The following is a 24,802-nucleotide window of genomic DNA, read 5'->3' on the forward strand; positions in this document are numbered from 1 at the left end:
ATTTATATGAAGTTAAAGAAAGGCAAAATTAATCAATGCTTATATAAGGCAAAATAGTAGTTACCTTGGGGGAGGTGTCAGTTATTGCTTGGTAGTTACATGGGTATGTATGTATGCAAAAAGTTGAATAGAGCTGTGTATTTCAGATTAATACACTTTACATACTCAATATACGTTATGTCTTAGTAAAAAAGTGAGAATAATCAGATTCTGGAGTTTTAAATTTGTTGTGGGGGGTATTAGGGAAGCGTTATGGAATCTTAACTGGGGAGGTGACTTGAAGAAACTGGTACTTCTAAAATGAGTCATCCTCTTATAATGTGGAGAATGGAACAGTGTTCAGATCAGCTGTCATATCTAGATCAGATACAGCGCTACGTGCTATAGGACAGACAAAATAGCGGAGACCTGGTCCTTAGCCTTCAGAAGTTTAAGGTCTTTTGGAGGAGATAAGTTACATGAAACCCAGAAAGTTAACAGTGATAAATGCTTGATTCATGGTAGTATGGAAACAGCACTGAAATCAGATCTGAGTTCAAATCATAATTCTGTCATGTATTAATTTTTTTACTTCAGTCAAGTTATTTATTTCCCTGAATGTTGGTTTCCTTCTCTGTAAAATAAGAATAACATCTCCTTTTGCTGAGAAGATTCAGAGATGTGGTATTCAAAGATTATAGTACAACACAGTAATATTCAGTAAATGTTCCCTTTTCTTAAACCCTTTACCCATAGAGTGATACTTTTTTTTAAACAACCTATGACCTTAGTTCAGATCATGGTTCGGCACTTATTGGCTACGTGACCTTAAGTAGTTTACTGAATTTCTTTGTCTCAATCTCTGGCAGGGAGGGGAATAGGGAGGGAAATTATACCTAGAGTGAGTGTTATGAGGAATTAAGAAAACCTAACAGATAGGTAGTATCTAGCATGAAAGAGGCACACTAAGTAAATATAAGATCATTTCTCTTGAATGTAATGGACTATACAAATGTGTAATACAAATAATGCAGGTAATTAGTGATGAAATTGGATCAGAGTGGGTACTGCAGGCTAGAGACAGAAGAGGTTCATCATGTTGTAATTTTAAAAGACATAGCAAATTTAAGCCATCAAAAGAAATGAAATCTTGTCATTTGGGACGACTTGGAGGAACTAGAGGGTATTATGCTGAGTGAAATAAGTCAATCAGAGAAAGACAGTTATCATGATCTCCCTGTTACGAGGAATTTGAGAGGCAACGTGGGGAATTTGGGAGGTAGGGAGGGAAAAAATGGAACAAGATGGGATCGGGAGGGAGACAAACCATAAGAGACTCTTAATCTCACAAAACAAACTGAGGGTTTCGGGGTTGAGGGGGAGGTAGGGAGAGGGTGGTTGGATTATAGGGAGGGTATGTGCTATGGTGAGTGCTGTGAAGTGTTTAAACCTGGCGATTCACAGACCTGTACCCCTGGGGCTAATAATACATTATATGTTAATTAAAAATTAAAAAATAAAAGACCTAGCAAATTTAATATAGCAGAGGGAGCTTTTTCATGCTGTGACCTTAAAGAAGGTATTTCTCTATGCTTCTATTTTTGTCTTTTTATAAGATGAAAATAATACAGAATATACCCTTGGATTATAATGATGCTAACTTGAAGGTGTGACATCATTAGAAACTGCCACAACCCAAAAATGATGCCTTCCACTAGAAATTATTCTTGTTCTAAAAATACTTCTAGTAGGCATTGTTACCCAAGCTCCACCTGAAAAGTTACTGTCTTTTCTATGAGTGGAGATCCCTGTCACAATCAAAGGAAAACCTAGATGCCTAAAGGGATGGTAATCCATTTATAATATGTCCCTTTGTCACTTGAAATATAATCAGCACAGCAGCAACCCCGGTCTTGCTGAGTATCAGTGGTGAGTGGTTTCTTGGCTAAAGAAGTTTAATTTGCAAGGCAAATACTAAGCACTAAATATTAACATTTCAGAATTGTATTGTTCAGAGTGTTTATGAACTCACAAGTCAGCTGATCAAATCCTGGACATCACATATTGCATGGAACACTGGGTGTGGTGTGTAAACAATGAACTTTGGAACACTGAAAAGAAATAAAATAATATAAAATGAAAAAAAAAAATCCTGGACATCAACCTTCAAATTTTTGGAGCAATATTAGATGTCCTATGAAACTTCTGGCCTGAATTAGCAGCTGATTTCTAGTGTTTCCCAAGCTTGAGGAAAACAAAGAGGTAAAAAACAATACTTCTCCCTAGCCATTGCTCATTTGCCCTCCTTCTTTCTTCCAGATATTCCGAGTAGTATGCATTTGTTTGGGTAATCCACCAGAGACATTCACCTGGGAGTATCGAGACAAGGATAAAAATTATCAGAAGATTGGCCCCATAACACCATTGGAGTTTTACAGGGAACATGTCAAGCCGCTCTTCAATATGGAAAATAAGGTTGGAGACTGGCACTGGGAGCCACTGGCTCTTTACTTTCAAACATGTGTTGACTACAGGGAAGGCTCTAAGAGTTAACATGATGAGTTAACATTCTTGAGTTAACATGGATGGTCATCAGCCTGGACAGTAAACAAACTTTTTTCTCCTTTCCTCAGAGATATTTTATGTACCTAATGATGGAGTTGGTCTTCTGAGGATCTCTCACCTTTCCCCAGTGCTACTCTTCAGAGACTTCTAACCAGCAGTTAGTTTAATTCCCACACAGTCCCCTGATTGGGGCCCAGAATTGATCTCAGGTGCAAAACAATAAAAGGAGATTAGGTGCTTCTCACTGTGAGTTCAGAGCATCTCTGTACCATGGGCCTCACTGGAAACTTTCACATGGAAAGGAGCACTCTCCCCTCCTAGTTTTTCCTACTCTCTTTAGGTCTTCTCCACTAATCTAGCAAGATGACCGGAGCCTCTTACTTCCTTGGCATTTTGACCCTCTTAGAAGCAAGTGGCTTTGTTTTAGGAATGAAGTCTCAGTGTGGCTGCTGTCTTGCCAGGAGTTGAGCCTGTCTTGTAACTTGAGAACAGAAGTCTTATAGTGATGGGATATCCATCTTGACTTACTCAGTGCATACAGTTCGTGAGAATTGGTTTTGGGGCAGTTCTTGCCAGTAGGAAAAACCAGTAGATGCAGCTTCCAAAGGGTGTTCCTTGCACTAACTAGATATGCAAGAATCTCTCTTCACATGACTTTGCCACCTTTTGTTTCTTTGTTATTTAGCAAGGTACTTGTAATGTTTTTTTTCTTGCAGACAAAGGTGATAAATTTGATGCCATATATGAATTTAGAGGAGAGGTGAACCTTGTTTAACTTTCCTGGTTTTATGTTCTAATCAACATGTTACTAATCTCAATAGATATGTTTAGTGAATGACCCTCGGCCCCAGCACAAGTACAACAGAGTTTACACAGTGGACTACTTAAGCAATATGGTTGGCGGGAGAAAAACTCTATATAACAACCAGCCCATTGACTTTTTGAAAAAGATGGTTGCTGCCTCCATCAAAGATGGAGAGGTTGGTATTGTTTCTGTGTCTTCCCCATTGGGGTTAAAAACCTCTTCTTCACTTGTTTGGTGTAATAGGAAGACGAGATTTATATTGACTTTTTTTCTTCTTCCTTCCTCTATTTCTAGGCTGTGTGGTTTGGCTGTGATGTTGGAAAACACTTCAGTGGCAAGCTAGGCCTCAGTGACATGAATGTGTGAGTACAAGAAATGTAAAATAGAAAATATCTGTGGGCTATTGTTGGAGTGCACTCCTGGTTTGAAATGACTCAGTTGAGGTTTGCCCGAAGATTAAGGATGGCCTGAGGGTGGGTCTCTCTCTTTCCATCTTGTAGAGTTTGAGGGCTCATTGTGTAAACTCTGTATAACATATATGTTCTAACCTGGGAGATCAAGATCATACTTTATATTTAAGTTGAAATTGTTGTGTGTTCCTAAAAAGCCATCCTATATGAGAAAAGCACTTTTAAAAAGGAATTGATTAAAAAAAAAAAAAAGGAATTAATTATTGTGTAAATCTGCTCAGTACATTTGAGATATACTGAAAGGTTTTCCACACTTCTTGTTTACTGTTTCATCTTTCTTAACTACTACCCTTACTTTGATGCCTTATGTATTTTGTCTTTATGACTACTAGGAGTAATTTGCATGCGTGCTTTAAAGCATGTCTCCTGATTGTTTATGGCAGTGAGGTTCATTTGCTAACCAAATAATACAAAATTCCTTGACTATTAAAATAACCCCCTTTACAGTTTCTTATTATTAGCTATAAGAAGTTGAGTAAGTAAGTAGTTAAGAACAGAGAAATCTTCTAAAACAGAGAATTCATGATATTTTTTTAACTTTGACAATATTCTCCAATATTTCTGACATTATTTATTTAAATATCACCGTCAGTAGTGGTCTAAATGAGTTCAGAAACTGGGTGGTTCTGAACTGGGTGGTTCAGTTCGAAAGAGACTTTTTTTTCCTTGAGAGAGAGGGATAGGGAGGGGCAGAGGGAGATTGAGAATCTTACGCAGGCTCCACACTGAGTGCCAGCCCGATGCGGGCTCCATCTCATGGGGCTCCCTCTCATAATCCTGAGATCATGACCTGAGCCAAAATCAAGAGTCGATGCTTAACCAGCTGAAGCACCTAGGTGCCCCAAAAGAGACCATTTTTTAAAGAGATTACTTCAAAATATTTTTTTTAAGGTTTTCTTGCCAAAATGACCAATACAAACTCATCTTGTCCGCCTTTGAGATGGGGAATTTGTTTAATACTTCATATTTTCCTCAGTACTCTTGTAGCACATAGAGAATGGAATCCCAACAAGAGACCAAATTCTGCATGTGTGCCATATTCTCGGAAGAGCTACAGCCCATATTTATTTGGAACTATGGATCTCCTTACGTTTCTTTTATGTCCCTTTTACAACCAGAAGCCAGTTTCCCCCCTTGATTGTACTGTCTTTATTCTGTACTACCATTCTTTTTACAGCTATGATCATGAGTTAGTGTTCGGTGTCTCCTTGAAGAACATGAATAAAGCTGAGAGGTTGACTTTTGGTGAGTCACTTATGACCCATGCCATGACCTTCACTGCTGTCTCAGAGAAGGTATGACCCTCAGCCTGCTTACTGCACTGTTTGCACAGGTAGACCTACGTTCTCCTGTAGACTGTTATCTAAAAGAGCTTCATTTGTGTGATTTCTGTTAAAAGTTAGCTTCCAAGCAAGACATTGGCACTCATATCACTTGGGGTTTGGCTGCATGCTCGGAGATAATAAAAATGGGAACTTTGGGTGAGGAACAGAATTTGGGTCAAAAGGGAGTAAGGAAGTAACAGCTTTTCTGTGACTTTGGAAGTTCTTGATGTGAAGAGAGGTCAGCGAGAGAATGTGGGGGAGAAGATAACTTCTATGTGTAAGGAATTAGAATATGCCCTGAAAGCGTTCATATCTTGATATCTTATGTTTTCAGGTTTACCTTTTTTTCATTTGTCATTCAGATTCTTCTGCAGTAAAATGTCAGTAACAATAATCAGTGGACTCCTTGCCTGTGGCTGGATTTATACAGACCTATTCAGGAAATTGGATGTCAGGTGTTTAGAATTTCCTATGAAATACTCTGAGTAGTAGCATCACTATTTCTAGAACCTGGTGTTGGAAACAATAACTAAAATTTTACCTTTCACAAATAGGCTTCCCTGTTTCTAGGCTGTAGAGTATATATTTCACTCCTGTGCTCAGGGATCATAAGAAGAAAAGACTTAGAACTACTTTAGTTCTTTACCACCACACAAAAAAATGTTCTTTTTCTAGCCTAATTGCTAGAAAGAAAGTTATAGAATAACAATCTTGCCATTAGAAGCTAAGTGTTAGAAGGAACTTTTCATAAAATACTATTAAAAAAAAAACCCAATACGAAAGTAAACAAAATACTAAAATACTTAGAGTAAAATACTAAGTGGTTTAAATTTTATATTTTTATATTTATTTATATTGTATGTTTGGACCTGCTGTATTGGATTTGTAACAAAAACTCCTTAAATTAAAGTTAAACTTTTAAGTTATTTAGTAAATTATTAAAAAATAAATAAATAAATGAAAACCTGTAATTTCCAGGAGAGGTTCAGTTTTGTTTTAATCCTTTTCCATCTCTGTTATATTCCTAATTTTCAGAAACAAAAATCATATACACTGTGTCATTTTCTCTGGAACTTCTGTTCTTTGGTATGGCTTATTAACATGCCTTTTTTTCCTCAGGGAAATGGAGCTACGTTATATGCTACTAGTATAAAGCAGAATTTATATGATCATAACTGGAATTCTGTATTGAAATCTCTCTCTTCCCTCAGTTTGGGTTTTGGACCACCCTACTAATTTGCACTGCATTTGAATGATTATGCAAAGATAAATGCTAGTAGCTCTATTCTGGGATATCCTTTCTTAGTTGCTGATTTCTTGGAATCCCTATGATTAAGGTCCAGGTATTATTTCTTATTTGTAGATGACACAGAGAAGAGCTGTCTAGGTCATGCAGGAATTCATTGGCCAAGGAGAGGAAACATTTGCAGACTCATTATAGAAAATGATCTTGGGCTGCATAGATTCTAACGGTGATATTTACAAGGAAAGTAAAAATATACTATGATGGGGGGAGCAGAAACCCAAAACAGACATCTGATAGGCTAGCTCCAAAATGTATAGTTTAGTTATGGGGTTTTGAAGGTACCTGGGGCCAAGATTAAGAGGTAGTACAGTTGACTTGATTGTTGGCTTTTTCTGAAACAGAAAATTATTGAGATCTAAGAAAACTGCCAAGGGAAGAGTCAGATCCCATGTAGGTGAGACTCATGCACTTATATGCAAGTGGGAGTTGACAGATGAAATCATTAGGAGCCAGCAGTCTTCTCAAAGATTTGAGTTGTTTTGACATCAGTGAATGCCCTGGGTAAACGTAAAAGAAAAAAGTCTTCCCAGATGGAGCCTTCCTCTTGTTCTGCTCTGTTCCCATAGTAAAGGTTATAAATGAAGGTTATCATTAAGTGTCATTGTCCCTTTAGAGAGATTATAATTGAGTATATTTTATTAATGAAGATAAAGGAGGGAGAACAAGAGCTGTCTGGATTTTGTTATAGGAAAATACTCTTTTTACTTTGGCTTTGCCATTCCGTCTCTTTTTATTAAATTTAGTATTTGTGTTACCGAATCAGTAAAAGCGCACATTGAAGCATATCATTACTTGGTTCCACTAAATAGAAAATTAGGCAGTATGATGAGAATGTGTTTGTTTTCTTTTTAAAACTCTGACCGGGTCTTCGAGTCATTTGTAAAGTGAATACAGTGGGAAGCCTTTACAGAGAATGCTGACTGATAAAAGCAAGGGTCCCTGGCTTCAGATGGTATTCACCACTCTTAGTAACTTAATATTTCATATTGTCAGCCAAGTAGCAATTTAGTATGCTTATTTTTGGTTTAGAATATAATGTAAAGGAGAGAACAGTATTTGTCATTTTGTTAGGTATATTGTACTTTTATTCCCAAGAAAGTTAAACTTCACTTCTACTAGAGTATCCCTTTTGTTATAGTAGAGTATATGTATGTTCCTGATCATGTACATCATGGCTCTTTAGAGAAGGCTGTTTTTTCTGAGTAGCTGCAGAAGAGCTAAAATTCCATGACATGTTGGCGGGAGGGATCTGTTTCAGACTATACACTGTTATCTATTCTTTTGCAGGATGATCAGGATGGCACATTTGTGAAATGGAGAGTGGAGAATTCATGGGGTGAAGATCATGGCCACAAAGGTGAGCTTAGTCTGGTAATGCTAACTCAGGGTGACTGGCGTCTGTGCTACTCTCTGCCTCCTAAGAGATACAGGTAAAAAGCTGCCCTAGTATGGAGCATTTTTCAGTAATTAGTTCATTAGCTAGACTTCCCTACAGAAAATCTGAGGATCTAGTTTTACTCCGTGATCCCTGTGACCAGCGTGTTTTGCCTGAACCCACAGATGATTCTGAGACCAGTGTGTGCGGGCCTTCATTCCACACATTGCTGACCCTGTAGACCTCTCTGCACCAGGACCACTTGACCAATGAGCAGGTTGAGTTCCCTTTGCCGGGACACTTGCTCTATAGCATTTGGTGCGTTTTCATCTACCTCACCAACTCTAGAAAGTCAGAATCTTCTCAGTGGGAGAATGGGATTGGCAAGAAGCTTTAGCCATTAATGGAGTATCCTTAGAAGTTGTGAAGTCCAAAGTGCAGAGGAATGCCCAGGCAGAAGACATAAGGAAATTATAGTAATTGAGCTAAAAGCTGACAGGTATTCTATGAGTTATAGCGTTCTATGAGATATATATACAAAATGAAGAAAATAAAAATATAAAGTAATCTTGTCACCCAGAGATCACTACCGATTAACAGTTTAGGGTATGTTCTTGCAAATTTTTTTTAAAGATTTTATTTGAGATGGTGAGAGAGAGCACATGCGTGCATGCACAGGACCGCGGTGGGGGACAGAGGGTGAACCAGGCTCCCCACTGAGTAGGGAACCCAACATGGAACTTCATCTCAGCACCCTGGGATTGTGACCTGACCTGAAGACAGATGTTTAACCACCTGAACCACCCATGCGCCTATATTCTTGCAAAATTTGAGACCATACTTTTTAAAGACAGCTTTTCATAGTAGATAAAATCCTTTTAAGGTGTGATTTAAGATTTTATTTATTTGAGAGAGAGAGTGAAGGAGCAGGGGGAGGGGCAGAGGGAGAAGCAGGCTCCCGGCTGAATGGGGAACCTGATATAGGCCTGGATACCAGGATTCTGGGATGAATGAGCTGAAGGCAGATGTTTAACTGATTGAGCCATCCAGGTGCTCCTAAGGCTTTTTTATTTCTTAATTTTTAGTGTTTCAAACCCAAAGTGGCAACTACCACAAAGTATTAGGCGAGAGAGCATGTATGTGCATGTGTGTGGGTGGTATTTTGTAGCAGTTCTTTACCAGAGTCCGCATTCTGAACATTTAGCCAGTGGATTCTGGCTAGGAAAAATGTAGTAACCACAGCTTGCTAGACTAGCTAGAAGACTGACGAGGTGCAGGTAGGGAATCCAGTGAGAGATACCCAAACATTTGGAATCCAACTTCAGCACACATCCCCCCAACCAAGAATCAGCCAGAAATTTCCTTACTAAATAAGAAAAAGAAAATAGAGATCTTAGCAACTCTTTGCCTGTTCCGTCTTTAGATAGTGATTTCCCAACCGTGTTTGTCAGAGACTAGGATTTCCAAGGGTAAGAGGTAGGGAGCAGGTGCTCACGTTTGGAGGTGAGCAAATATAAATGATGTCATTTATATTTGAAGACTGCTGTCTTCGAAGAGTCTATTAACCCGAGTTTTGAACTTGACTTGAGTATGCTGTGATTCAACAGCACAGCCTGAAACCTGGAAGCCATTTAATTCGTTGTTCTAAATCTTTTCCATCTTGCCATGATGTGATCCTTGGTGGATTTTCACTCACCATGCCTGGGATCTGCCATGAGACTTGGCAGCTCAGTGTCTCTGTGTAAACAAATACAAGCGCTGTTAGTGCATTTCTGTTCATCCTCAGTTGGGTGGGCCCCTTCCGTGAGTTCAGTGATTGTTCTGTGGTTATGGGCTGCTTGTTAAATTAACTATTATGAATTATAGGGCAGTATATTTTTAAACTGGTGAGTCCTTATATGATGAATTTTATTTTAAGACAAATACACACTGGGATTAGGTGAATTAGAGATCTTAACAAACCTTGCAGAAAGATGAAGATAACTCATGATTTAGTTAATGCTGCAAATTGGTAGTAGTTAAGAAATGAATGCAAAGGAATAACTTGTCTTGAATTGGAAGGATTTGATATTTGTAACATTTTAAAACATAAGAGATTGCTTCAGATGAACCTCTATAGCATCTGTTTCATTTTTGGTCTAATTTGGTCCCTGTAACTGGGTTTGTTATGGGAAAGGTTAGTGTTGAGGAAGAGGACTACAGTTACGGTTTAGATGAGCCTGGATCTGTTGGCTTGCTTCTGTGTTATTTTTCCATCTGTAACTGTCACTTGATTTGTTGATGAGTAGTGTGTTTTTTGTTGTTTTTGTTGGCTTGTCCACAAGCAGTGTTGTGGCTTGACCAGGCCTTGTGGTTTTTATTCTGGAATTTTTTTTTCTATTTTTTATTCCGGAAATTTTGAAAAAAATAAAGATTTATTGCTTACAGAACCTCGAAATTACACAGCTCACCGGGGGCCACACCTCAAGGTTGCAGGTAGACAGCGTGCATGTGCGGCAGGTTCTCCTTTAAAGGGGGTTGAGGGTGGAAGACTAAGGTCTCGCAGTCTCACTGTTTATTGGTGAATTTAAAAAATAAGAGCAGAAGCTTAAAGCTTGGGAAGAGAAGCTGTAAGTGGCCTGAATGGTCAGTTATTGAATCAACTAAGATCTCTTAAAACAAAGGAGCCTCAGTGGGGGAGGTGGCCTGGCTCTTTATCTAGTCTAGTGCCGGGCAGTGTGTTTATTTGAGATAGGCATCTTTTGTAGTGAGGCCTTAGCAATCAAAGCTTAAGTCAGGCACTTGCATTAAAAAAAGAAAGAAAAACAATTCTCAGGGTTTACACTACTTGGTGATATCCATTTAAGAGAGAATAAACACAATTAAGTCTGGTAAATGCTCTGTTTTGAGTAATGTGAGTTATTGTCTTTATTACTTTGAACCTAAATATTTATTCTTTTTTTTTTTTTTTTTTTTTTTAGATTTATTTATTTGAGAGAGCGAGAGAATGAGGGAGGGAGGCGAGAGGGAGAGGGAGAGAAAATCCTGAGCAAACTCCGCACCAAGCACAGAGCTGACTGACATGGGGCTCAATCCCCAAGGTCACTATCCCAGCTGAAACCAAGAGTCGGAAGCTTAACCAACTGCGCCACCAAGGCGCACCCCTAAATACCTACTCTTAAAGAGGATTCTGGGCCACTCTGTTATTTTTTTCCCATTCAGCTTTACCTCTTCACTACTACTTAGTGATTTTGCTGATTTACTAATTCTGTTATGCTGAGAGCTGAGGTCTTGATTCCTGTGATCTCCCTATAATCCTTCTTGGTGAAATCTTTAGCTATCTAGTTAAGGTTAAACGAACTTTTTTGTTGTTCTTGAATAACTTAGCAAAGCATTTCAGTAGAGAACTAAAAGATAGGAGCTGAGTGGGGGTAGGGAATAGTTCATTCAAAGCCAAAATAAATTATTTTCGTGTATTTCTTAGTAATATATGGGGAGGGGCAAATGGAGAGGGAGGGAGAATCTTTTTTTTTTTTTTTTTAAGATTTTATTTATTTATTTGACAGACAAAGATCACAAGCAGGCAGAGAGGCAGGCAGAGAGAGAGGAAGGGAAGCAGGCTCCCTGCCAAGCAGAGAGCCTGATGCGGGGCTCGATCCCAGGACCCTGGAATCATGACCTGAGCTGAAAGCAGAGGCCACTGAGCCACCAAGTGCCCCAGAAGAGAGAATCTTAAGCATGTTCCGCCTTTAGCACGGAGCCTGACATGGGGCTTGGGGATGGATCTGACGACCCTGAGATCATGACCTGAGCCAAAATCAAGTGTTGGATGCTTACTTAACTGACTGAGCCACGCAAGGCACCCCTTAGCAATGTTCCTTTTTACTTAACAGGAAGTAGGAAAAGAAAATATGATCTAACTTAATTAGCACACCTGGCCTGACCTTAGGAGAGTATGTGTAGTATGTAATTATGCTGATGCTATATATTCAAACCAGCGAGTCCCTCTTGTCTGTCAGCCTGGTGGGCACTGGCCAGCATGTGTGAGGCAGAACTTGCTCTCGGGAGAGGAAACAATCTTAAATAGCACTGCTGAGATTTTGTTTCTGTAGATAACATTAACAGTCTGTTACTATTCTCTTTGAGATTTCTGCCTGTTAAGATGGGTGGTTTCTGAAAAAGCAGTTTTGATGATACAAGCTAGATACAAACACAGCAGAGATACTTAGGCATGCTGCCCTTGCCCTCTGCCCAGTCCTGGCTTTGGTCTTCCCCATTGGTCATGGTCATGGCCTTTCTTACACAGAGATGACTAAGTAAATCGAATAACCTGTTTACCAAAATGGACAAAAGTACCTTCTGACCCCGAGAGACATAAAAGGAGAAATCAATTCTTATCTTACTTGGACCCATTGGGTTACTTCCTCTTATTGAACTCCAGTGTTCTTAGTCAGCTGGACTGAAAATTGGATACATATCTAACATGCTGTATTAGCATCATGGCTTTCTTTTTTCACTTGCTTCTTAAAGCATTTTGTACATGTATGGATCATATCAGAAATGGAGGGATGCCTGGTTGGCTGAGTCAGTAGAGCTCTGACTCTTGATCTCAGGGTTGTGAATTCAAGCCCCCACAGGAGATGTACAGATTACTTAAAAAAAATAAAAATAAAAATCTTTTTTAAAAAAGTGGATTTCACATCGGATGGGGGAACAGACTTTGGGACTTGTTACATTGTCTTTCATTTTAAAAAGTTGGTAAGCTTATTAGAGTAAAATCATTTATAAAAACATCTAAGAATTTAAAGTAGAGGAAATAACCTTTAGTGCTTCACTCTTAGTCAGAAATTCACCTGAAAAGGGTATATTCTTTAAACCAAGATAACCTGCAAGTCATTTAGCTAATAGGTGATTGAGCCAGAATTATAATTCAGACAGTTTAACATGAGAGCCTGTTTTCTTAGCCATGAAACTCTGCTTTCTCTCAGCTTCTCTGTTCTAGTAGCATCCACTCCACTCATGGAAATAATGGATCGATTCATGGTCTTTGGTGATCAGAAACTAGTGGTGGAGGGAACATATAAAACTATAAAGAATCTGGAGACATCATAAATGTCCCATGCCAGCAGAAGGGGCTCGTGGAGCACCATTTATGGCTGGGAATCTGGAGGAGGAAGGAGGGATGGGGTATCTAGTGAAGGTTTATGTTCAAATATAGCACGTTGTGAGTGGGGCAACTAAAAAACTCTAAGCACCTATTATTTCCCAGAGTTCTTGTGTCTGTGCTGCTTTATAATATGTTGGCCTTTTTTTCCCCCTTAATTTTTTATTATGGATAATTTCAAGCATGTATAAAGTAAACAGAATAGTAGTAAGGAACTCCCTTGTACCCATCACCCAACTTCAGTAGCTATCAAATTCTGGCATGGATATAAAAAAGTGTTTCTGAGAGTCAGTAAATTGAATTCTTGGATATTCTTCCTAATGAACCAGTCTTATTATGGAACTTGACTTCTTCATGATTGGTTCACTTAATCTGAGATGTATTCTTATTTTAAAGTCTGATACAGCAGAACTGTGAACATGGAATTATCGTAACAAAGTTTTTCATGTTCATTAAGTCCAGTTTCTTAATATACTAAATAATACAACCTTAAAGTAAGGGTAGGGAGAATAGTATTTTCTAATTCTGCAGTGGTCACTGAAAGAAAAAAAAAATTTAAGGTTTTTTTTTAATGATCTCTACACCCAACATGAGGCTTGAACTTACACCCCAAGATCAAGAGTTGTTTGCTGTACCAATTGAGCCAGCCAGGCGCCCCAGAAAACATTTCTTTGAAAAATTTTGTCTCCTAGTTTTTATTTTGAACAAAGATTAGTTTTTCATTTTTAATACTGCTTTTGTACCTTTCAGATACATGAACATTTAAAATTGTTCTTAACCCACATTCTTCATCTTTTCTCACAAATGGCCTCTCTGTTCCTGATTTAATTTTAGTGAAATTTCCAGACTTCCTCCTTAAAAGAAAGTATCTTGAGGGGCACCTGGGTGCCTCAGTGGGTTAAAAGCCTTTGCCTTTGGCTCAGGTCATGGTCCCAGGGTCCTGGGATCGAGCCCTGCATCGGGCTCTCTGCTCAGCGGGGAGCCTGCTTCCTCCTGTCTCTCTCTACCTGCCTTTCTGCCTACTTGTGATCTCTCTCTGTCAAATAAATAAATAAAATCTTTAAAAAAAAAGAAAGAAAGAAAGAAAAAAGAGTATCTTGATTTCCATCAAAGAGACTTTGGCATATTGGAAATTAATCTGGAAAGAAATTTATGTGGCTGATTCAGATTATATCTGGAGTTCTACTGCTTCCTGAAAATTAGCCTTACCAGCCAAACTATTGCATATGATTTCAGATATCTAGGCAAAAAAGTCATCATATCCTTCATCTAATGTTGTATTGTGGAACCAGGAGAGACAGTTACTACTTTCTTGATTATAGATCCTGGACCACAGTTTAACTCTGTATAATTTCTATTTCTTTGCAACATGGATAATTTCTGTTTCCTTATGAGGTCCTATAGTTTGTATATAGCTGTCAAATGAAATAATGCGTGAAAGCATTTTTCAGACTATATGCTGCTACAGAACTCTGAAGAGTTCAATGAGTATTCCATATTTCTGTCAGGGGTGCTCAGTATATATAATTCATAGCATCTTCATAAGAATTCAAAATTTGCTGATACATTTGCATTTATTTTTCCTCAGGGCATCGAGTAGAGTAACTCAGGATATGAGCATGGGTGATTATACCCATGTTGAATGTGAAAAAACTGAAACTTCAGGCACACTCCCCAAGCCCATTGCAGGGCTCGATCCCAGGACACATGAGCCATGGCCTGAGCCAAGACCAAGAGTGGGACACTTAACCAACTGAGCCATCCAGGCTCTCTGACAGAGACAGTGTCCCTAAAAATATATGTTACCTCTAAAAGATAACACAGCATTTGCAGAACTGTTTGAGATTCCATTTTGTATATCAAGCACAATTAATGTAAATTACAGGCAATATTGAGCTGAATGTACTGAAATAAGAGAAAATTGTATGAGCTAAAAGCAGAGGTCTCCGACTTTCTAGAAAGGGGCAAGATACAAATATGTGATATCACCTCGGAGTTTTCATGTCTCTACCAGCTTGGGAAAAGTGCTGCTGTTATCAAATCCCAAGTATCCGAGGTCCTTCCGAGGGACTTCCTGTCGTCCATCTTTATTAACCAAAGAGCCTGCATGACTGGGGCTAAACAGCAGTGCGTGAGAGCGGGACAGAGCAAGCATACACTCTCAGGTTGACTGCTGCTCCCTTATCAAAGCGTGTGGCTGGGAAAGGGCTACCGTGTGTGAGGGGGGACAAACTATGGCACAGTAGCTCCTTTTGACCGTAACCAGACCTCAGTCTCGGGGACAAATTCCTCACGTTCCCATAGAGTTTTGTGCGTGTGTTTGCTTTCACCTGTGGAGAGGACCCGCTGTTTTCACCTGATTGTCTCCAACATGTTCCTGCATTGGTTTGAGAGGGATAAAGGGGAAGCACAGGCTCTGGAGCCTCACCGCCTGGGCCCTGGCAGTCCCATCTGTTGGCTCTACGACCTTGGTCATGGTATTTAACCTGCAAAAGCCGTACGTTTCCGATCTATAAAATAGGTCACAATTGTACCTCCCTCGTATGGTTGTTGTGAGAACTGTGCCAGGCATGTAAGGAGTGCTCAAAAACATCAGCTGTCGTCGTGACCGTTGTTAATGTTACCTGTGGACAAACGAAGGCAGAACAAGTAGTCCCCCTCAAACGTTGTCTTCTAGAGTGGGGCTGTTTAACTTGCCCACAGCTCCAGTTTCAGATCTTAAAGTAATTCAGGACCGTAGTGTGACCATTGCGCTACATGACCCGTTTACCGGATGGATGGCTCGTCATGCAGCCTTAGTTTCATGAGAGAGCGCAGTGGAAGTGACTAAATCTAGTGCTGAGGAAAAACCATTAGCAATAGCATCACCTCACATTTATTGATGGGATGCAGGGAACCGTGCACAGATCATGGTGGAATGAGTGTCGGACCCTCCAAGGAATTCATACGTATTCACCAGGGGCACGGGAAGGGGACTTGAAGAGGGCTGTGATGGGACAGAAGTGGCATTCGTGGTGTGCTCCTCGGACTGTAAGATATAGGGTAAGTAGACCCAGAAAGGGAAAAGAAGAGATGATTTCTCCAAGAAGGCAGATGACAGAGAAAGAGGAAGAACTGGAGAGGACCCCCACAGTGGGGAGACAATCGGAAGGCACCGAAGCTTTTGTTGGGGAGGGGTTAGAGAGAAGTCAGGGAGAACTTGGTGGTGCATAGTGTGAGTGGAGCAGTCAGAAAATGAGTCAAGGGAAAAGGCTTTGGGGCAGGTTTTAGAAAAGGAATGAAAGCCCAGCTGTCCTGTTCTACCATATCAGCACCAGTACCAATCCCTTCCAGTGCTAGGTGCGGTGAGGAGACAGGAAGATTGAAGCTGGGACACTTGAGATTGTAAATCTTGCTCCATATATAGTGTTTGTAATTAATTATAAGGACAAATAAGTAAAACATAAACAACAGAATAAGTGCAAAATAATGTAGGGGATAAATTGCAAGGTAGATGAGTGATTGGAACTGTGAAGGCTCCTTCGTGAGTCTTCAAGAGGGAATGGAGTTTTTAAGAAAGGTCGTGACTGTTTTGGTAAGGAAGTGGGAGGCCAGCCAGAGCAAGAGTAGCTGAAAAGAGTGTAGTGCCCGGCATGTGGGGCATGCTTCAGGTGGGTCTGAGGAAGGAGGCCAGGACATAGTGTGAGCTTTTGAGGAGATCGAAGAGCAAGTTTTGCCTGAAAGAGGAGTAGTGGCCATTCTGGGGTCAGAGAGAAGTCACTGAGTTTCAGTGGGAAAATAGACCCTTGGGTGACATCTGAAGTCTTTCCTCCCCTGTCCGTTGTTAGAGATCTGGCAGGATTGTGTGTGTTCTCAGGCTCCTCTGGATCGTGCTTACTGGTCCAGGGAAAGGAGAAATCTGACTGGTTGGTTCATTGCCTTCTCTCCTCAGCCCAGAGACAATCAGGCTTCTTCTGGACTCCAGCAGAGGATGCTTCCTCAGAAGTGTATGCTTCTGCTCATTGAACGTGGTTGTGACTTGATGGTTTAAAAAAATACAACCAACCCATAACCAAAACAACTTTGTTTCCCTACTATACTTTTCCCTCTAAGTTCTCTAGCTTTTGTTTCTGAAAAAAAGCCTCTGGTGGTATTAAGCTGTAAGAGGATCTCTTCTCTTACTAGCAAAGTGTTCGGGAGCATGAATGTGCCCCACCATACAGCCAGACTTTTGTGTTTACTCTGGAGGAAAAAGAAAGCCTCTTCTTAGATCACTGTCCGATGTCTGTCTCATAAATGGTGCATTTGGTTCCCTTTCTTTTTTTTTTTTTTTTAACTCCCAGCCCATCCTGTTCTCTGTCTTCTAAGTATGTGCACCTGGCACACATGACATCTCTTTGATCTAAATACAAAATATCTTATAAGCAGCACCCGGACACATGACATGGGATGTGTGAGCAGGTGGAGTTGGCGCCAAACAGGTGTCCGAACTAGATGACGTGCTGTGACCTGCTGCCTTGGCCATAAGTGCCAAGTCTCCGAGCGCTGTAGAGGAGGGGGCTGAGCCCCGTGGAAAAGGCTGAATTTGAAGACCTGGGTTTGAATACAAGCTATATGACTTTAGACAATTCACACCAACCCTTCCTGCCTTGCAGTGTTGCAGGATTAAAATCAAAATGAGGACAGTGGATATGGGATTGCATTGTGAAATGAAGCACCCTATAGATTTATGTGTGTGCTTTTGTTTTGCTTTGTTTCTAGAGTATAATTCTTTTAATAAATCGTAAAATCACAGTGTTCCAAAATCAAATTACAAAAAAGCATCTAAAAAGCATCTTGTTTCCCTGTCAGTCTCTCTCCACTCTCCTCTTTCCGGTTGCCATTCCTGTTAGTTTCTCTTTCCGGTTATCAGTGTGGTTTAGTGCATCAAAGGTAACACACCATGTTAGCCTGCTCTGCCTCTTGCTCTCACTTCACTGAACAGTGTGTCTTGGAGGCATTTCAAATCAGTATGTTTCCATATCGGGACAGCATCATTATTTTCCATTGTCTGGATGTACCATAGTTTATTCAGCCAGTTTCCTTACTAATGGAACTTGGGGTATTTCCCGTCTTCTGCTATTACAAACAAGGTTGCAGTTAGTTAATATATGCGTGATGTTTTGAGCCATGCCTAACATGGTAAGTGCCAAATTTGTATTAGTTATTGTGCATAAATACTTACTATGTTCCTGCAAGTATTGTTAAGTCTGTGGGACAAAATCTCAGAAGTGCCATTAGGGAAAGGGGTAAACACATTTGAAATTTTTATAGACACTGCCAAATTTCATTTCATAACGATTGTGTCATTTTCCACATTTGCTATATATTCTCTAGAAATGTAAGGTATTGGAGTACCTGGGTGGTTCAGTTAGTTAAACATTTGCCTATGGCTCAGGTCATGATTCCAGGGTCTTGGGATCGAGCCCTGAGTTGGTGGGCTCCCTGCTCAGCAGGGAGTCTGCTTTTTCCTCTCCCTCTGCCTGCTGCTCCCCCACTTGTGCATATGCACTCTTTCTCTGTCAAATAAATAAAAATGAAATCTTAAAAAAAATTAAATAGATAATTAAGGATAGAACAAAGATTTAGTTGCAAAGATATTCATAGCAGTGTTGTTTCTAAGAGTGAAAAAACAAGCCAGACTTCGTCAGTAGGGGACTGATTAAATTCATTTTGGCTTGCTTATCCAAATTCCGCACTTAAAAATTATGATGTAGAGTCGTTGTATTGTTTAAATTAATATGAAAAGAGATGAAGTGGAAAATCTGCAGCCTGTGTGGTACTTAGTAATAAAAGAGCATGTGTGATGTCTCTTTTTTTTTTAAATTTGTAGAGTCTATACGTAGGAACTTTATTAAAGGCCGGATGTAAAATCTGAATAGAGTGTATCTCTAGATGGTGGGATTGCAGGCATGTCTTAAATTTATATTTCTTGGGGCGCCTGGGTGGCTCAGTGGGTTAAAGCCTCTGCCTTTGGCTCAGGTCAGGATCCCAGGGTCCTGGTATCGAGGCCCGCATTGGGCTCTCTGCTCAGCAGGGAGCCTGCTTCCCCCCCACCGCCCTCTCTCTGCCTGCCTCTCTGCCTACTTGTGATCTCTATCTGATAAATAAATAAAATCTTTAAAAAAATTTTTTTATTTCTCTCCTGCTCCTCATTCACCTCTTCCTCTTCCTTCTCATTTTCTACCTTTTCATCTTCTTCCTCTTCCCATATTTCCAAAATCTGTTATAAGTGTTTATTATTTGAGTAGTCTTTAGAATTAGGAGCCAAAACCCAGTATAAGAATTCTGAAGTTTTGGGCACCTGGGTGGCTCAGTCAGTTGAGTGTTTGTATTCGGCTCTGGTCATGATCCCAGGGTGCTGAGATCGAGTCCCACATTGGGCTCCCTGCTCAGCAGAGAGCCTGCTTCTCTCTCTGCCTCTGCTGCTCTCTCTGCTTATGCTCTCTCTCTCTCTGTCAAATAAATAAATAAAATCTTAAAAAAATAATAATTCTGAAGTTTTGAGGAGAAAATCACCTACCCTGTTGAATAAAGATATCATTTTGTTATTTCTTGTAAGGTTTTTTTCACCTACGCATCTGGATTCGTAACATTGTTATAATTATATAAGATATATTGTCTGTATGCTCTTCACTTTTATCGCTTAAATGTTTTTTCCATGTTGCTGCATGGTCTTTGCAACTTCATTTTTTTTTTTTTGAAGGTTTTATTGATTTATTTGACAGACAGAGATCACAAGTAGGCAAAGAAGCAGGCAGAGAGAGAGGGAAGCAGGCTTCCTGCCGAGCAGAGAGCCCAATGCGGGGCTCGATCCCAGGACCCTGAGATCATGACCCGAGCCGAAGTCAGAGTCTTAACCCACTGAGCCACCCAGGTGCCCCTGCAACTTCATTTTAAATGACTGGCTAATGTCCCGTGAAGTAGTTTCTCAGTGTTTATTAGGAGGTTGGAAATATGAGACAAATGCCCGTGAGGTGTTTGCTTTCTTTTCTTGGAAGCTTTCTTCAGCCTTGAGTTCTCACCATCAGGTGAGAGATCGGCAGTGACGTCATGAGGCCCCGAGAATCCAGCCTCCTTCGATCCATGCTGCCAGGCACACCCATCAGAGCAGAACAGAAACTTGATTTTGTCGCACCTTTTTCAAAAAATAGCTGCCCCAAGACACCCCGCATTAACCACAGATCATTTGTTAGTGAGGTAAAATACCTCATAGAAGGCAGAGAGCAAAAAACAGAAAACATCTAACTCATAAATGATAATATATTTACTACCTTAATCAAGTCTGAAAGGTTGGGAAATGTTAGATCTCTGGTAGAATTTCAGAAAACTGTTATTTTCAGGTAAAGATCTTCCCCTTAAACTAACCTGTTCAATACTATTCTGTTTCTGAGTGAATTTGACCTCATCAATCTAGAGTTGTATCAACAGACACCGTTTTTCCCTTTACCGACCAACACTACACTTTCTCTTAACCAATACAGAAACACTGGCAGTTTTTTTGAGGACTGTTCACATATTTTGTTTCTTTCTCATTGCCTGTAAACAATTTACAGCTTAAGCAAAATGTGATTTCTCCATAGTTCCTAAAACTGACTTTCTGTTTCCTTAAATATAACCTTGGGCTCCTTGTTGCAGATTTTTCTTCTTCTGGGGAACCCCTGTTTCTGGTGGCCAGAGTGCTTAAGGACTGGAAGCTGCAACTTTCTTCAGATCACAATGGCCATTTTTAACCACCTGAAAAAATAAAACATAAACCTGCCTGAATGGGCACTTTGCTGCCCCCGCACATGGCACTCACTTGGGTCTCAGACATACTGATCCTAATCTCCAGCTCCTGAGACACGAAAGATGCAACAGTTACAGCAACCCTGAGTTCGTTATCTGCTCAGGGTGCAATTACCTGGCCGCCACCTAGACTGTGAGGTTTTTGTGGGCCTCCAGAGAACTCATATCCTGAAGAGAGAGGTGAATCAAGGCAGGTCCTCTGGGTAGGGACACTGAGAGGGCAGATCGCATTTGATAGGAGTTTTAATTTGTGAGGACTTAATCTGATCTGCTTTTGGAACAAGATAGTGTACATGTACTTATTGTCCATTTTCTCTGTGCATTCTTTGAAGACTCATTTGATTGTGTGATGATAGTATTGTCGTAAGGACACAGAACTTTATTACACAAATCTGCCTCTGTCCTTCACCTGCCTCACTGTCCAGAGCCATTCTAGGGATTTATTTAGCCTGGGAAGGGGAAGGATGACTAATGTCTCAAATTGTGTGGTGTTTAGTAATCTGGTTTCCTGCCCACTGAAAGCCCCTCTTGGGGAAGGCAGATAATGAATTTCTCAGGAAGCAGTGACTTGGGATGCAGCAAGAGATGGTACTGGTTGGCCCTTCCGCTGCCCGAGCGGATAGTTGGTGTCTGTTGATAGGACTCTCTGTCCGTTGAGAGAATTTAGTGGCACTCGTGTAGGTGATAGCGCGGGCCAGGTTTTCGACAGACACAAGCAAAGCCAGGGGCTTGGGGGTAATGAATCCAGGCAGGAACTGGAAGCAGCCCTGGTTACAGCGTCCGTTGGGTCTGTGGTCCCCTTGCCTGTACCTCTGGTTGAGAAGAGGAGTGCTGGATCAGGAGGCGGGCGTCAGTGGACAGAGATGCATTCCCTCAGCCTACTTGGAGGGAGCCCTTGAGCACTTCTGCACCGCGTTCCCTTGTGATGATAGACATCCTGTGCCACATCAGGGGGAGCTGTCCTTGGCTTCTGTCACAGGTGAAGAGGAGAACTGGGCACAGGAAACCTCACCGAAACAGTTGTGTTTTCATGTTAAATAATGTCCTCTGTGACACCATTTAGCTTACACAATTAGACTTGCCATCATTTTGCATTTTAATGACTTAAATCAGTCTGGCCTTTAGGGCAGCGGTTGTCAAAGTGTGCTCTCAGGACCCCCGCGGCTCCCTGGGACCCTCTTAGGGGGTTTGCAAGGTCTTCCCTTCAACAACAAATCTGTATGAGGCCAGGTTTTCCTTCCTCTCCTTCAGCCAGAACAACAGATTGCAAAAGATTGCAGACAGAGCAGATACAAGAATTCATTTGTCTTCTGTGAAGCCAGACGTTAAAGTGTAAAACTATGCCATTTTTCTAACTAAGGTTTATTTTATTTTGGAGAATTTAATGGTTTTTTTCCTTAAAATGTATTATTTCTATTCATGTTTTTTAAAAAAATTCTTATGAATTAGTATTTTAAACTTTGTTTTCATTTCTAATATGGTGAACACCAGTAGGTGTTCCCACATAAACAACTTTCTGGCATCCTCATTTATTTTAAGAATATAGTGGGGCCTGGACATTGGAGAACTGCTCCCCTAGAGGACTGCCCTGGGAGAAACACCTACAACTTCTTCCTTTTTCTTGGTCTCAAGTAGTGAGAAATGATACAGCACAAAAACCGATTTGCACAAACACTTTGAGGGAAAAAAGGCTCAAGTGTCTAGTATAGACCAGGTGCCGGATATGGTTAAGATGGGAGTGATGATGATGACGGTGATGAAGACTGCTAATTCCTCTGAGTCCTTGGGTGTGTAGGTGTGCACAGCAGCCCTGTGTAAGTTCACATTTCTGTGCTCTGGGCTCTCTCCTTGACCAATTCGTATTTTAAATATGCACTTTAGTTGCTCACTTTAATTTTACTCTTTATATTATCAGTGCTCAAGTGAAGCATTTTTTCCCCTCTTTAGGTTTGTTGGAAGGATGTTCCTGAAGGGGAATTTGTTTTGTCCTAGTGGAGCCTGAAATAGAGGTTAATCGTCGTCCTAATGGGAAAAGGCAGGCTTCTAAGATGGGTGGATGATGGCTGACACCATGTTTTCTCTGGGCTGAGCTCTCAGCCTAGGGCATTCATACGGTCCTACCCAGTGGAAAGGTCTGTAAACTGTAGGGCCTCTCTGAGGAAAAGAGATCAAGAAGCTGTCTCAGTCTCCCATTTCTGCCTGATCTTCACCACAGATTTTCCACTAGGAAAGCAAAGACCGTGTTATCATTTGACTTACACAGGATCACCAGCAAATAAGCAGCTACCTAGGAATGAAGACACGGGCCCCATCAGGTTCCCCCTAGCAGCTTAGCTGCTCGCAGGAATTTACAGGGGAGAGGAAGGTAGGAGAAGAGCATGTGATGCTGAGAAGGTGGCAGGGTAAGGATGAAACTAGGGTGCTTGCCCTTCTGATCCTAGAGGTCAGTCCCCTTGGTGTTGGCTCTATGAACAAGAAGCCTTTTCTCCTGTCTTCTAAGGTCACATGCTCCTCTTCAGCCCAGACAGCCCAGGCAATGAAACAGCACAGGATCTTCGAACAGTCTTAGGTTCGAGGCCCAGGTCGGAGCCTCCCCTGTGCGACCAGGCCTGTCACCTAATTACTCTGAGCCCCAGTTTTCTGATAGATGAAATTATAGCCATGCCTGTCATGTCTGCATCACAGAATGGTTAGTAAGACCTAGAGTAAGTGAGGTTTTAGACGGGAAAGCTGAAAAACGTGTGCAGGTATAAGTTTTGTAAAAAGCTTCTTTAGAGTGCTAGTGGGGCTTCTGCTCTTTGCCCCTTGCCCTCTGGTTCATGAGCCTTCTGTTCTTTCCTCCAGGTTACCTGTGCATGACAGATGAGTGGTTCTCTGAGTATGTCTACGAAGTAGTGGTGGACAAGAAGCACGTTCCCGAAGAGGTGCTAGCCGTGCTAGAGCAGGAACCCATCGTCCTGCCGGCCTGGGACCCCATGGGGGCTTTGGCCGACTGACGCTGCCTCTAGCTCTTTCCTCCTCCTCCGGGACCTGAAGTAGCTGCAACGGACAGATCCAAGGACTGAAGCCAAAGTTACATGGGTTCCCACAGGACACAGTCAGACTCTTGGATTTCTCCTCCAGGAACCTCTTCGGAGAAGTGTGCTTTATGATGAGACAAAATATTCTTGAAAGGAAGGATCAGGTCACACTCTGTACTCTCCTCATCCCCAACAGCTCAGGATCTCTTAGCATTTTAATTAGCTGTCATTGTTTGTCCTAACTCTGTCAAAAGGTCTGGCTTAGTGTCTTTTCAGAAGACAGGAGAGGATGAGCAATTGATGGAGAGAAAATGGACCTGATGCTCCTTGTTTCTAGGGTAGAGTTGGGGGAGGGTTATCTTGAGATTTGAGCTTTCAAACTGCATGCTGCCTGACAGCATCACTGTCCTTCCTAGATGGCAGTCACTGAATCCCGTTTTTGTCAAGGTAGTTTTATGTGCCTCTGATAGCCCAGGAATGGGAGGTTGATCGAGTCTGACATGATTCCTTCCTGTTCGGAACTGTGGGGAAGCACAGGTCTCCTTGAGTGGAGGCTTAGAGAAAGAGGAGTGTGAGAACAACCAAAACTTTATCATGATCTGAATTATAACCCTTAGGGGGCGCTCTAGCCCAACGGTTTAACTGCGGCCTCTGGACTCTGGAGTCGGGTGGGCAGGAAAAGGCGATGCCATTCTTTCTGACAACTAGATGGTGCTGAGAAGCTTTTGAATAAAACACTTTGCTAAATGAGAGTAAATGGCTTATTTGATCTAGCTAGGAGTTTATTTAGCAACAAAAGAAAGCAACCAGGTGACTCCTATTCCTCAAAATGGAGAAACCGTAAGATGCCTCAGGGCTTCCCTGCTTCACTTTCTGTGTGGTCTCAATGGTCCTTCCCAGCCAGTGCTGACCCTCACTGGCTTCCGCAGAGGATGTCCAGGCACCGCATCTAGGAGAGCTTGTGTCCCTGCCACTTAACCGTTTTTTCATCCAGATCTTAGAAGAGTA

The 24,802-nt window shown here is 41.1% G+C and overlaps 1 protein-coding gene across 1 annotated transcript in view; it reads left to right on the forward strand.

The window, feature by feature from the left end:
• The window catches only part of BLMH (bleomycin hydrolase), a 47,510-nt gene extending 22,964 nt beyond the window's left edge, over positions 1-24,546 (forward strand). Inside the window, exons 7-12 of the mRNA XM_082707157.1 lie at positions 2,299-2,454; positions 3,366-3,524; positions 3,644-3,711; positions 4,997-5,114; positions 7,738-7,807; positions 23,619-24,546. Of these exons, the coding sequence (XP_082563283.1) occupies positions 2,299-2,454; positions 3,366-3,524; positions 3,644-3,711; positions 4,997-5,114; positions 7,738-7,807; positions 23,619-23,770 (723 nt within the window). The 3' untranslated portion in view covers positions 23,771-24,546. The remainder of the gene's footprint in view (positions 1-2,298; positions 2,455-3,365; positions 3,525-3,643; positions 3,712-4,996; positions 5,115-7,737; positions 7,808-23,618) is intronic.
• Positions 24,547-24,802: the final 256 nt, after the last annotated feature.

The sequence above is a fragment of the Mustela nivalis genome (assembly GCF_964662115.1).
Source record: "Mustela nivalis genome assembly, chromosome: 17".
Classification (NCBI taxonomy): Eukaryota; Metazoa; Chordata; class Mammalia; order Carnivora; family Mustelidae; genus Mustela; species Mustela nivalis.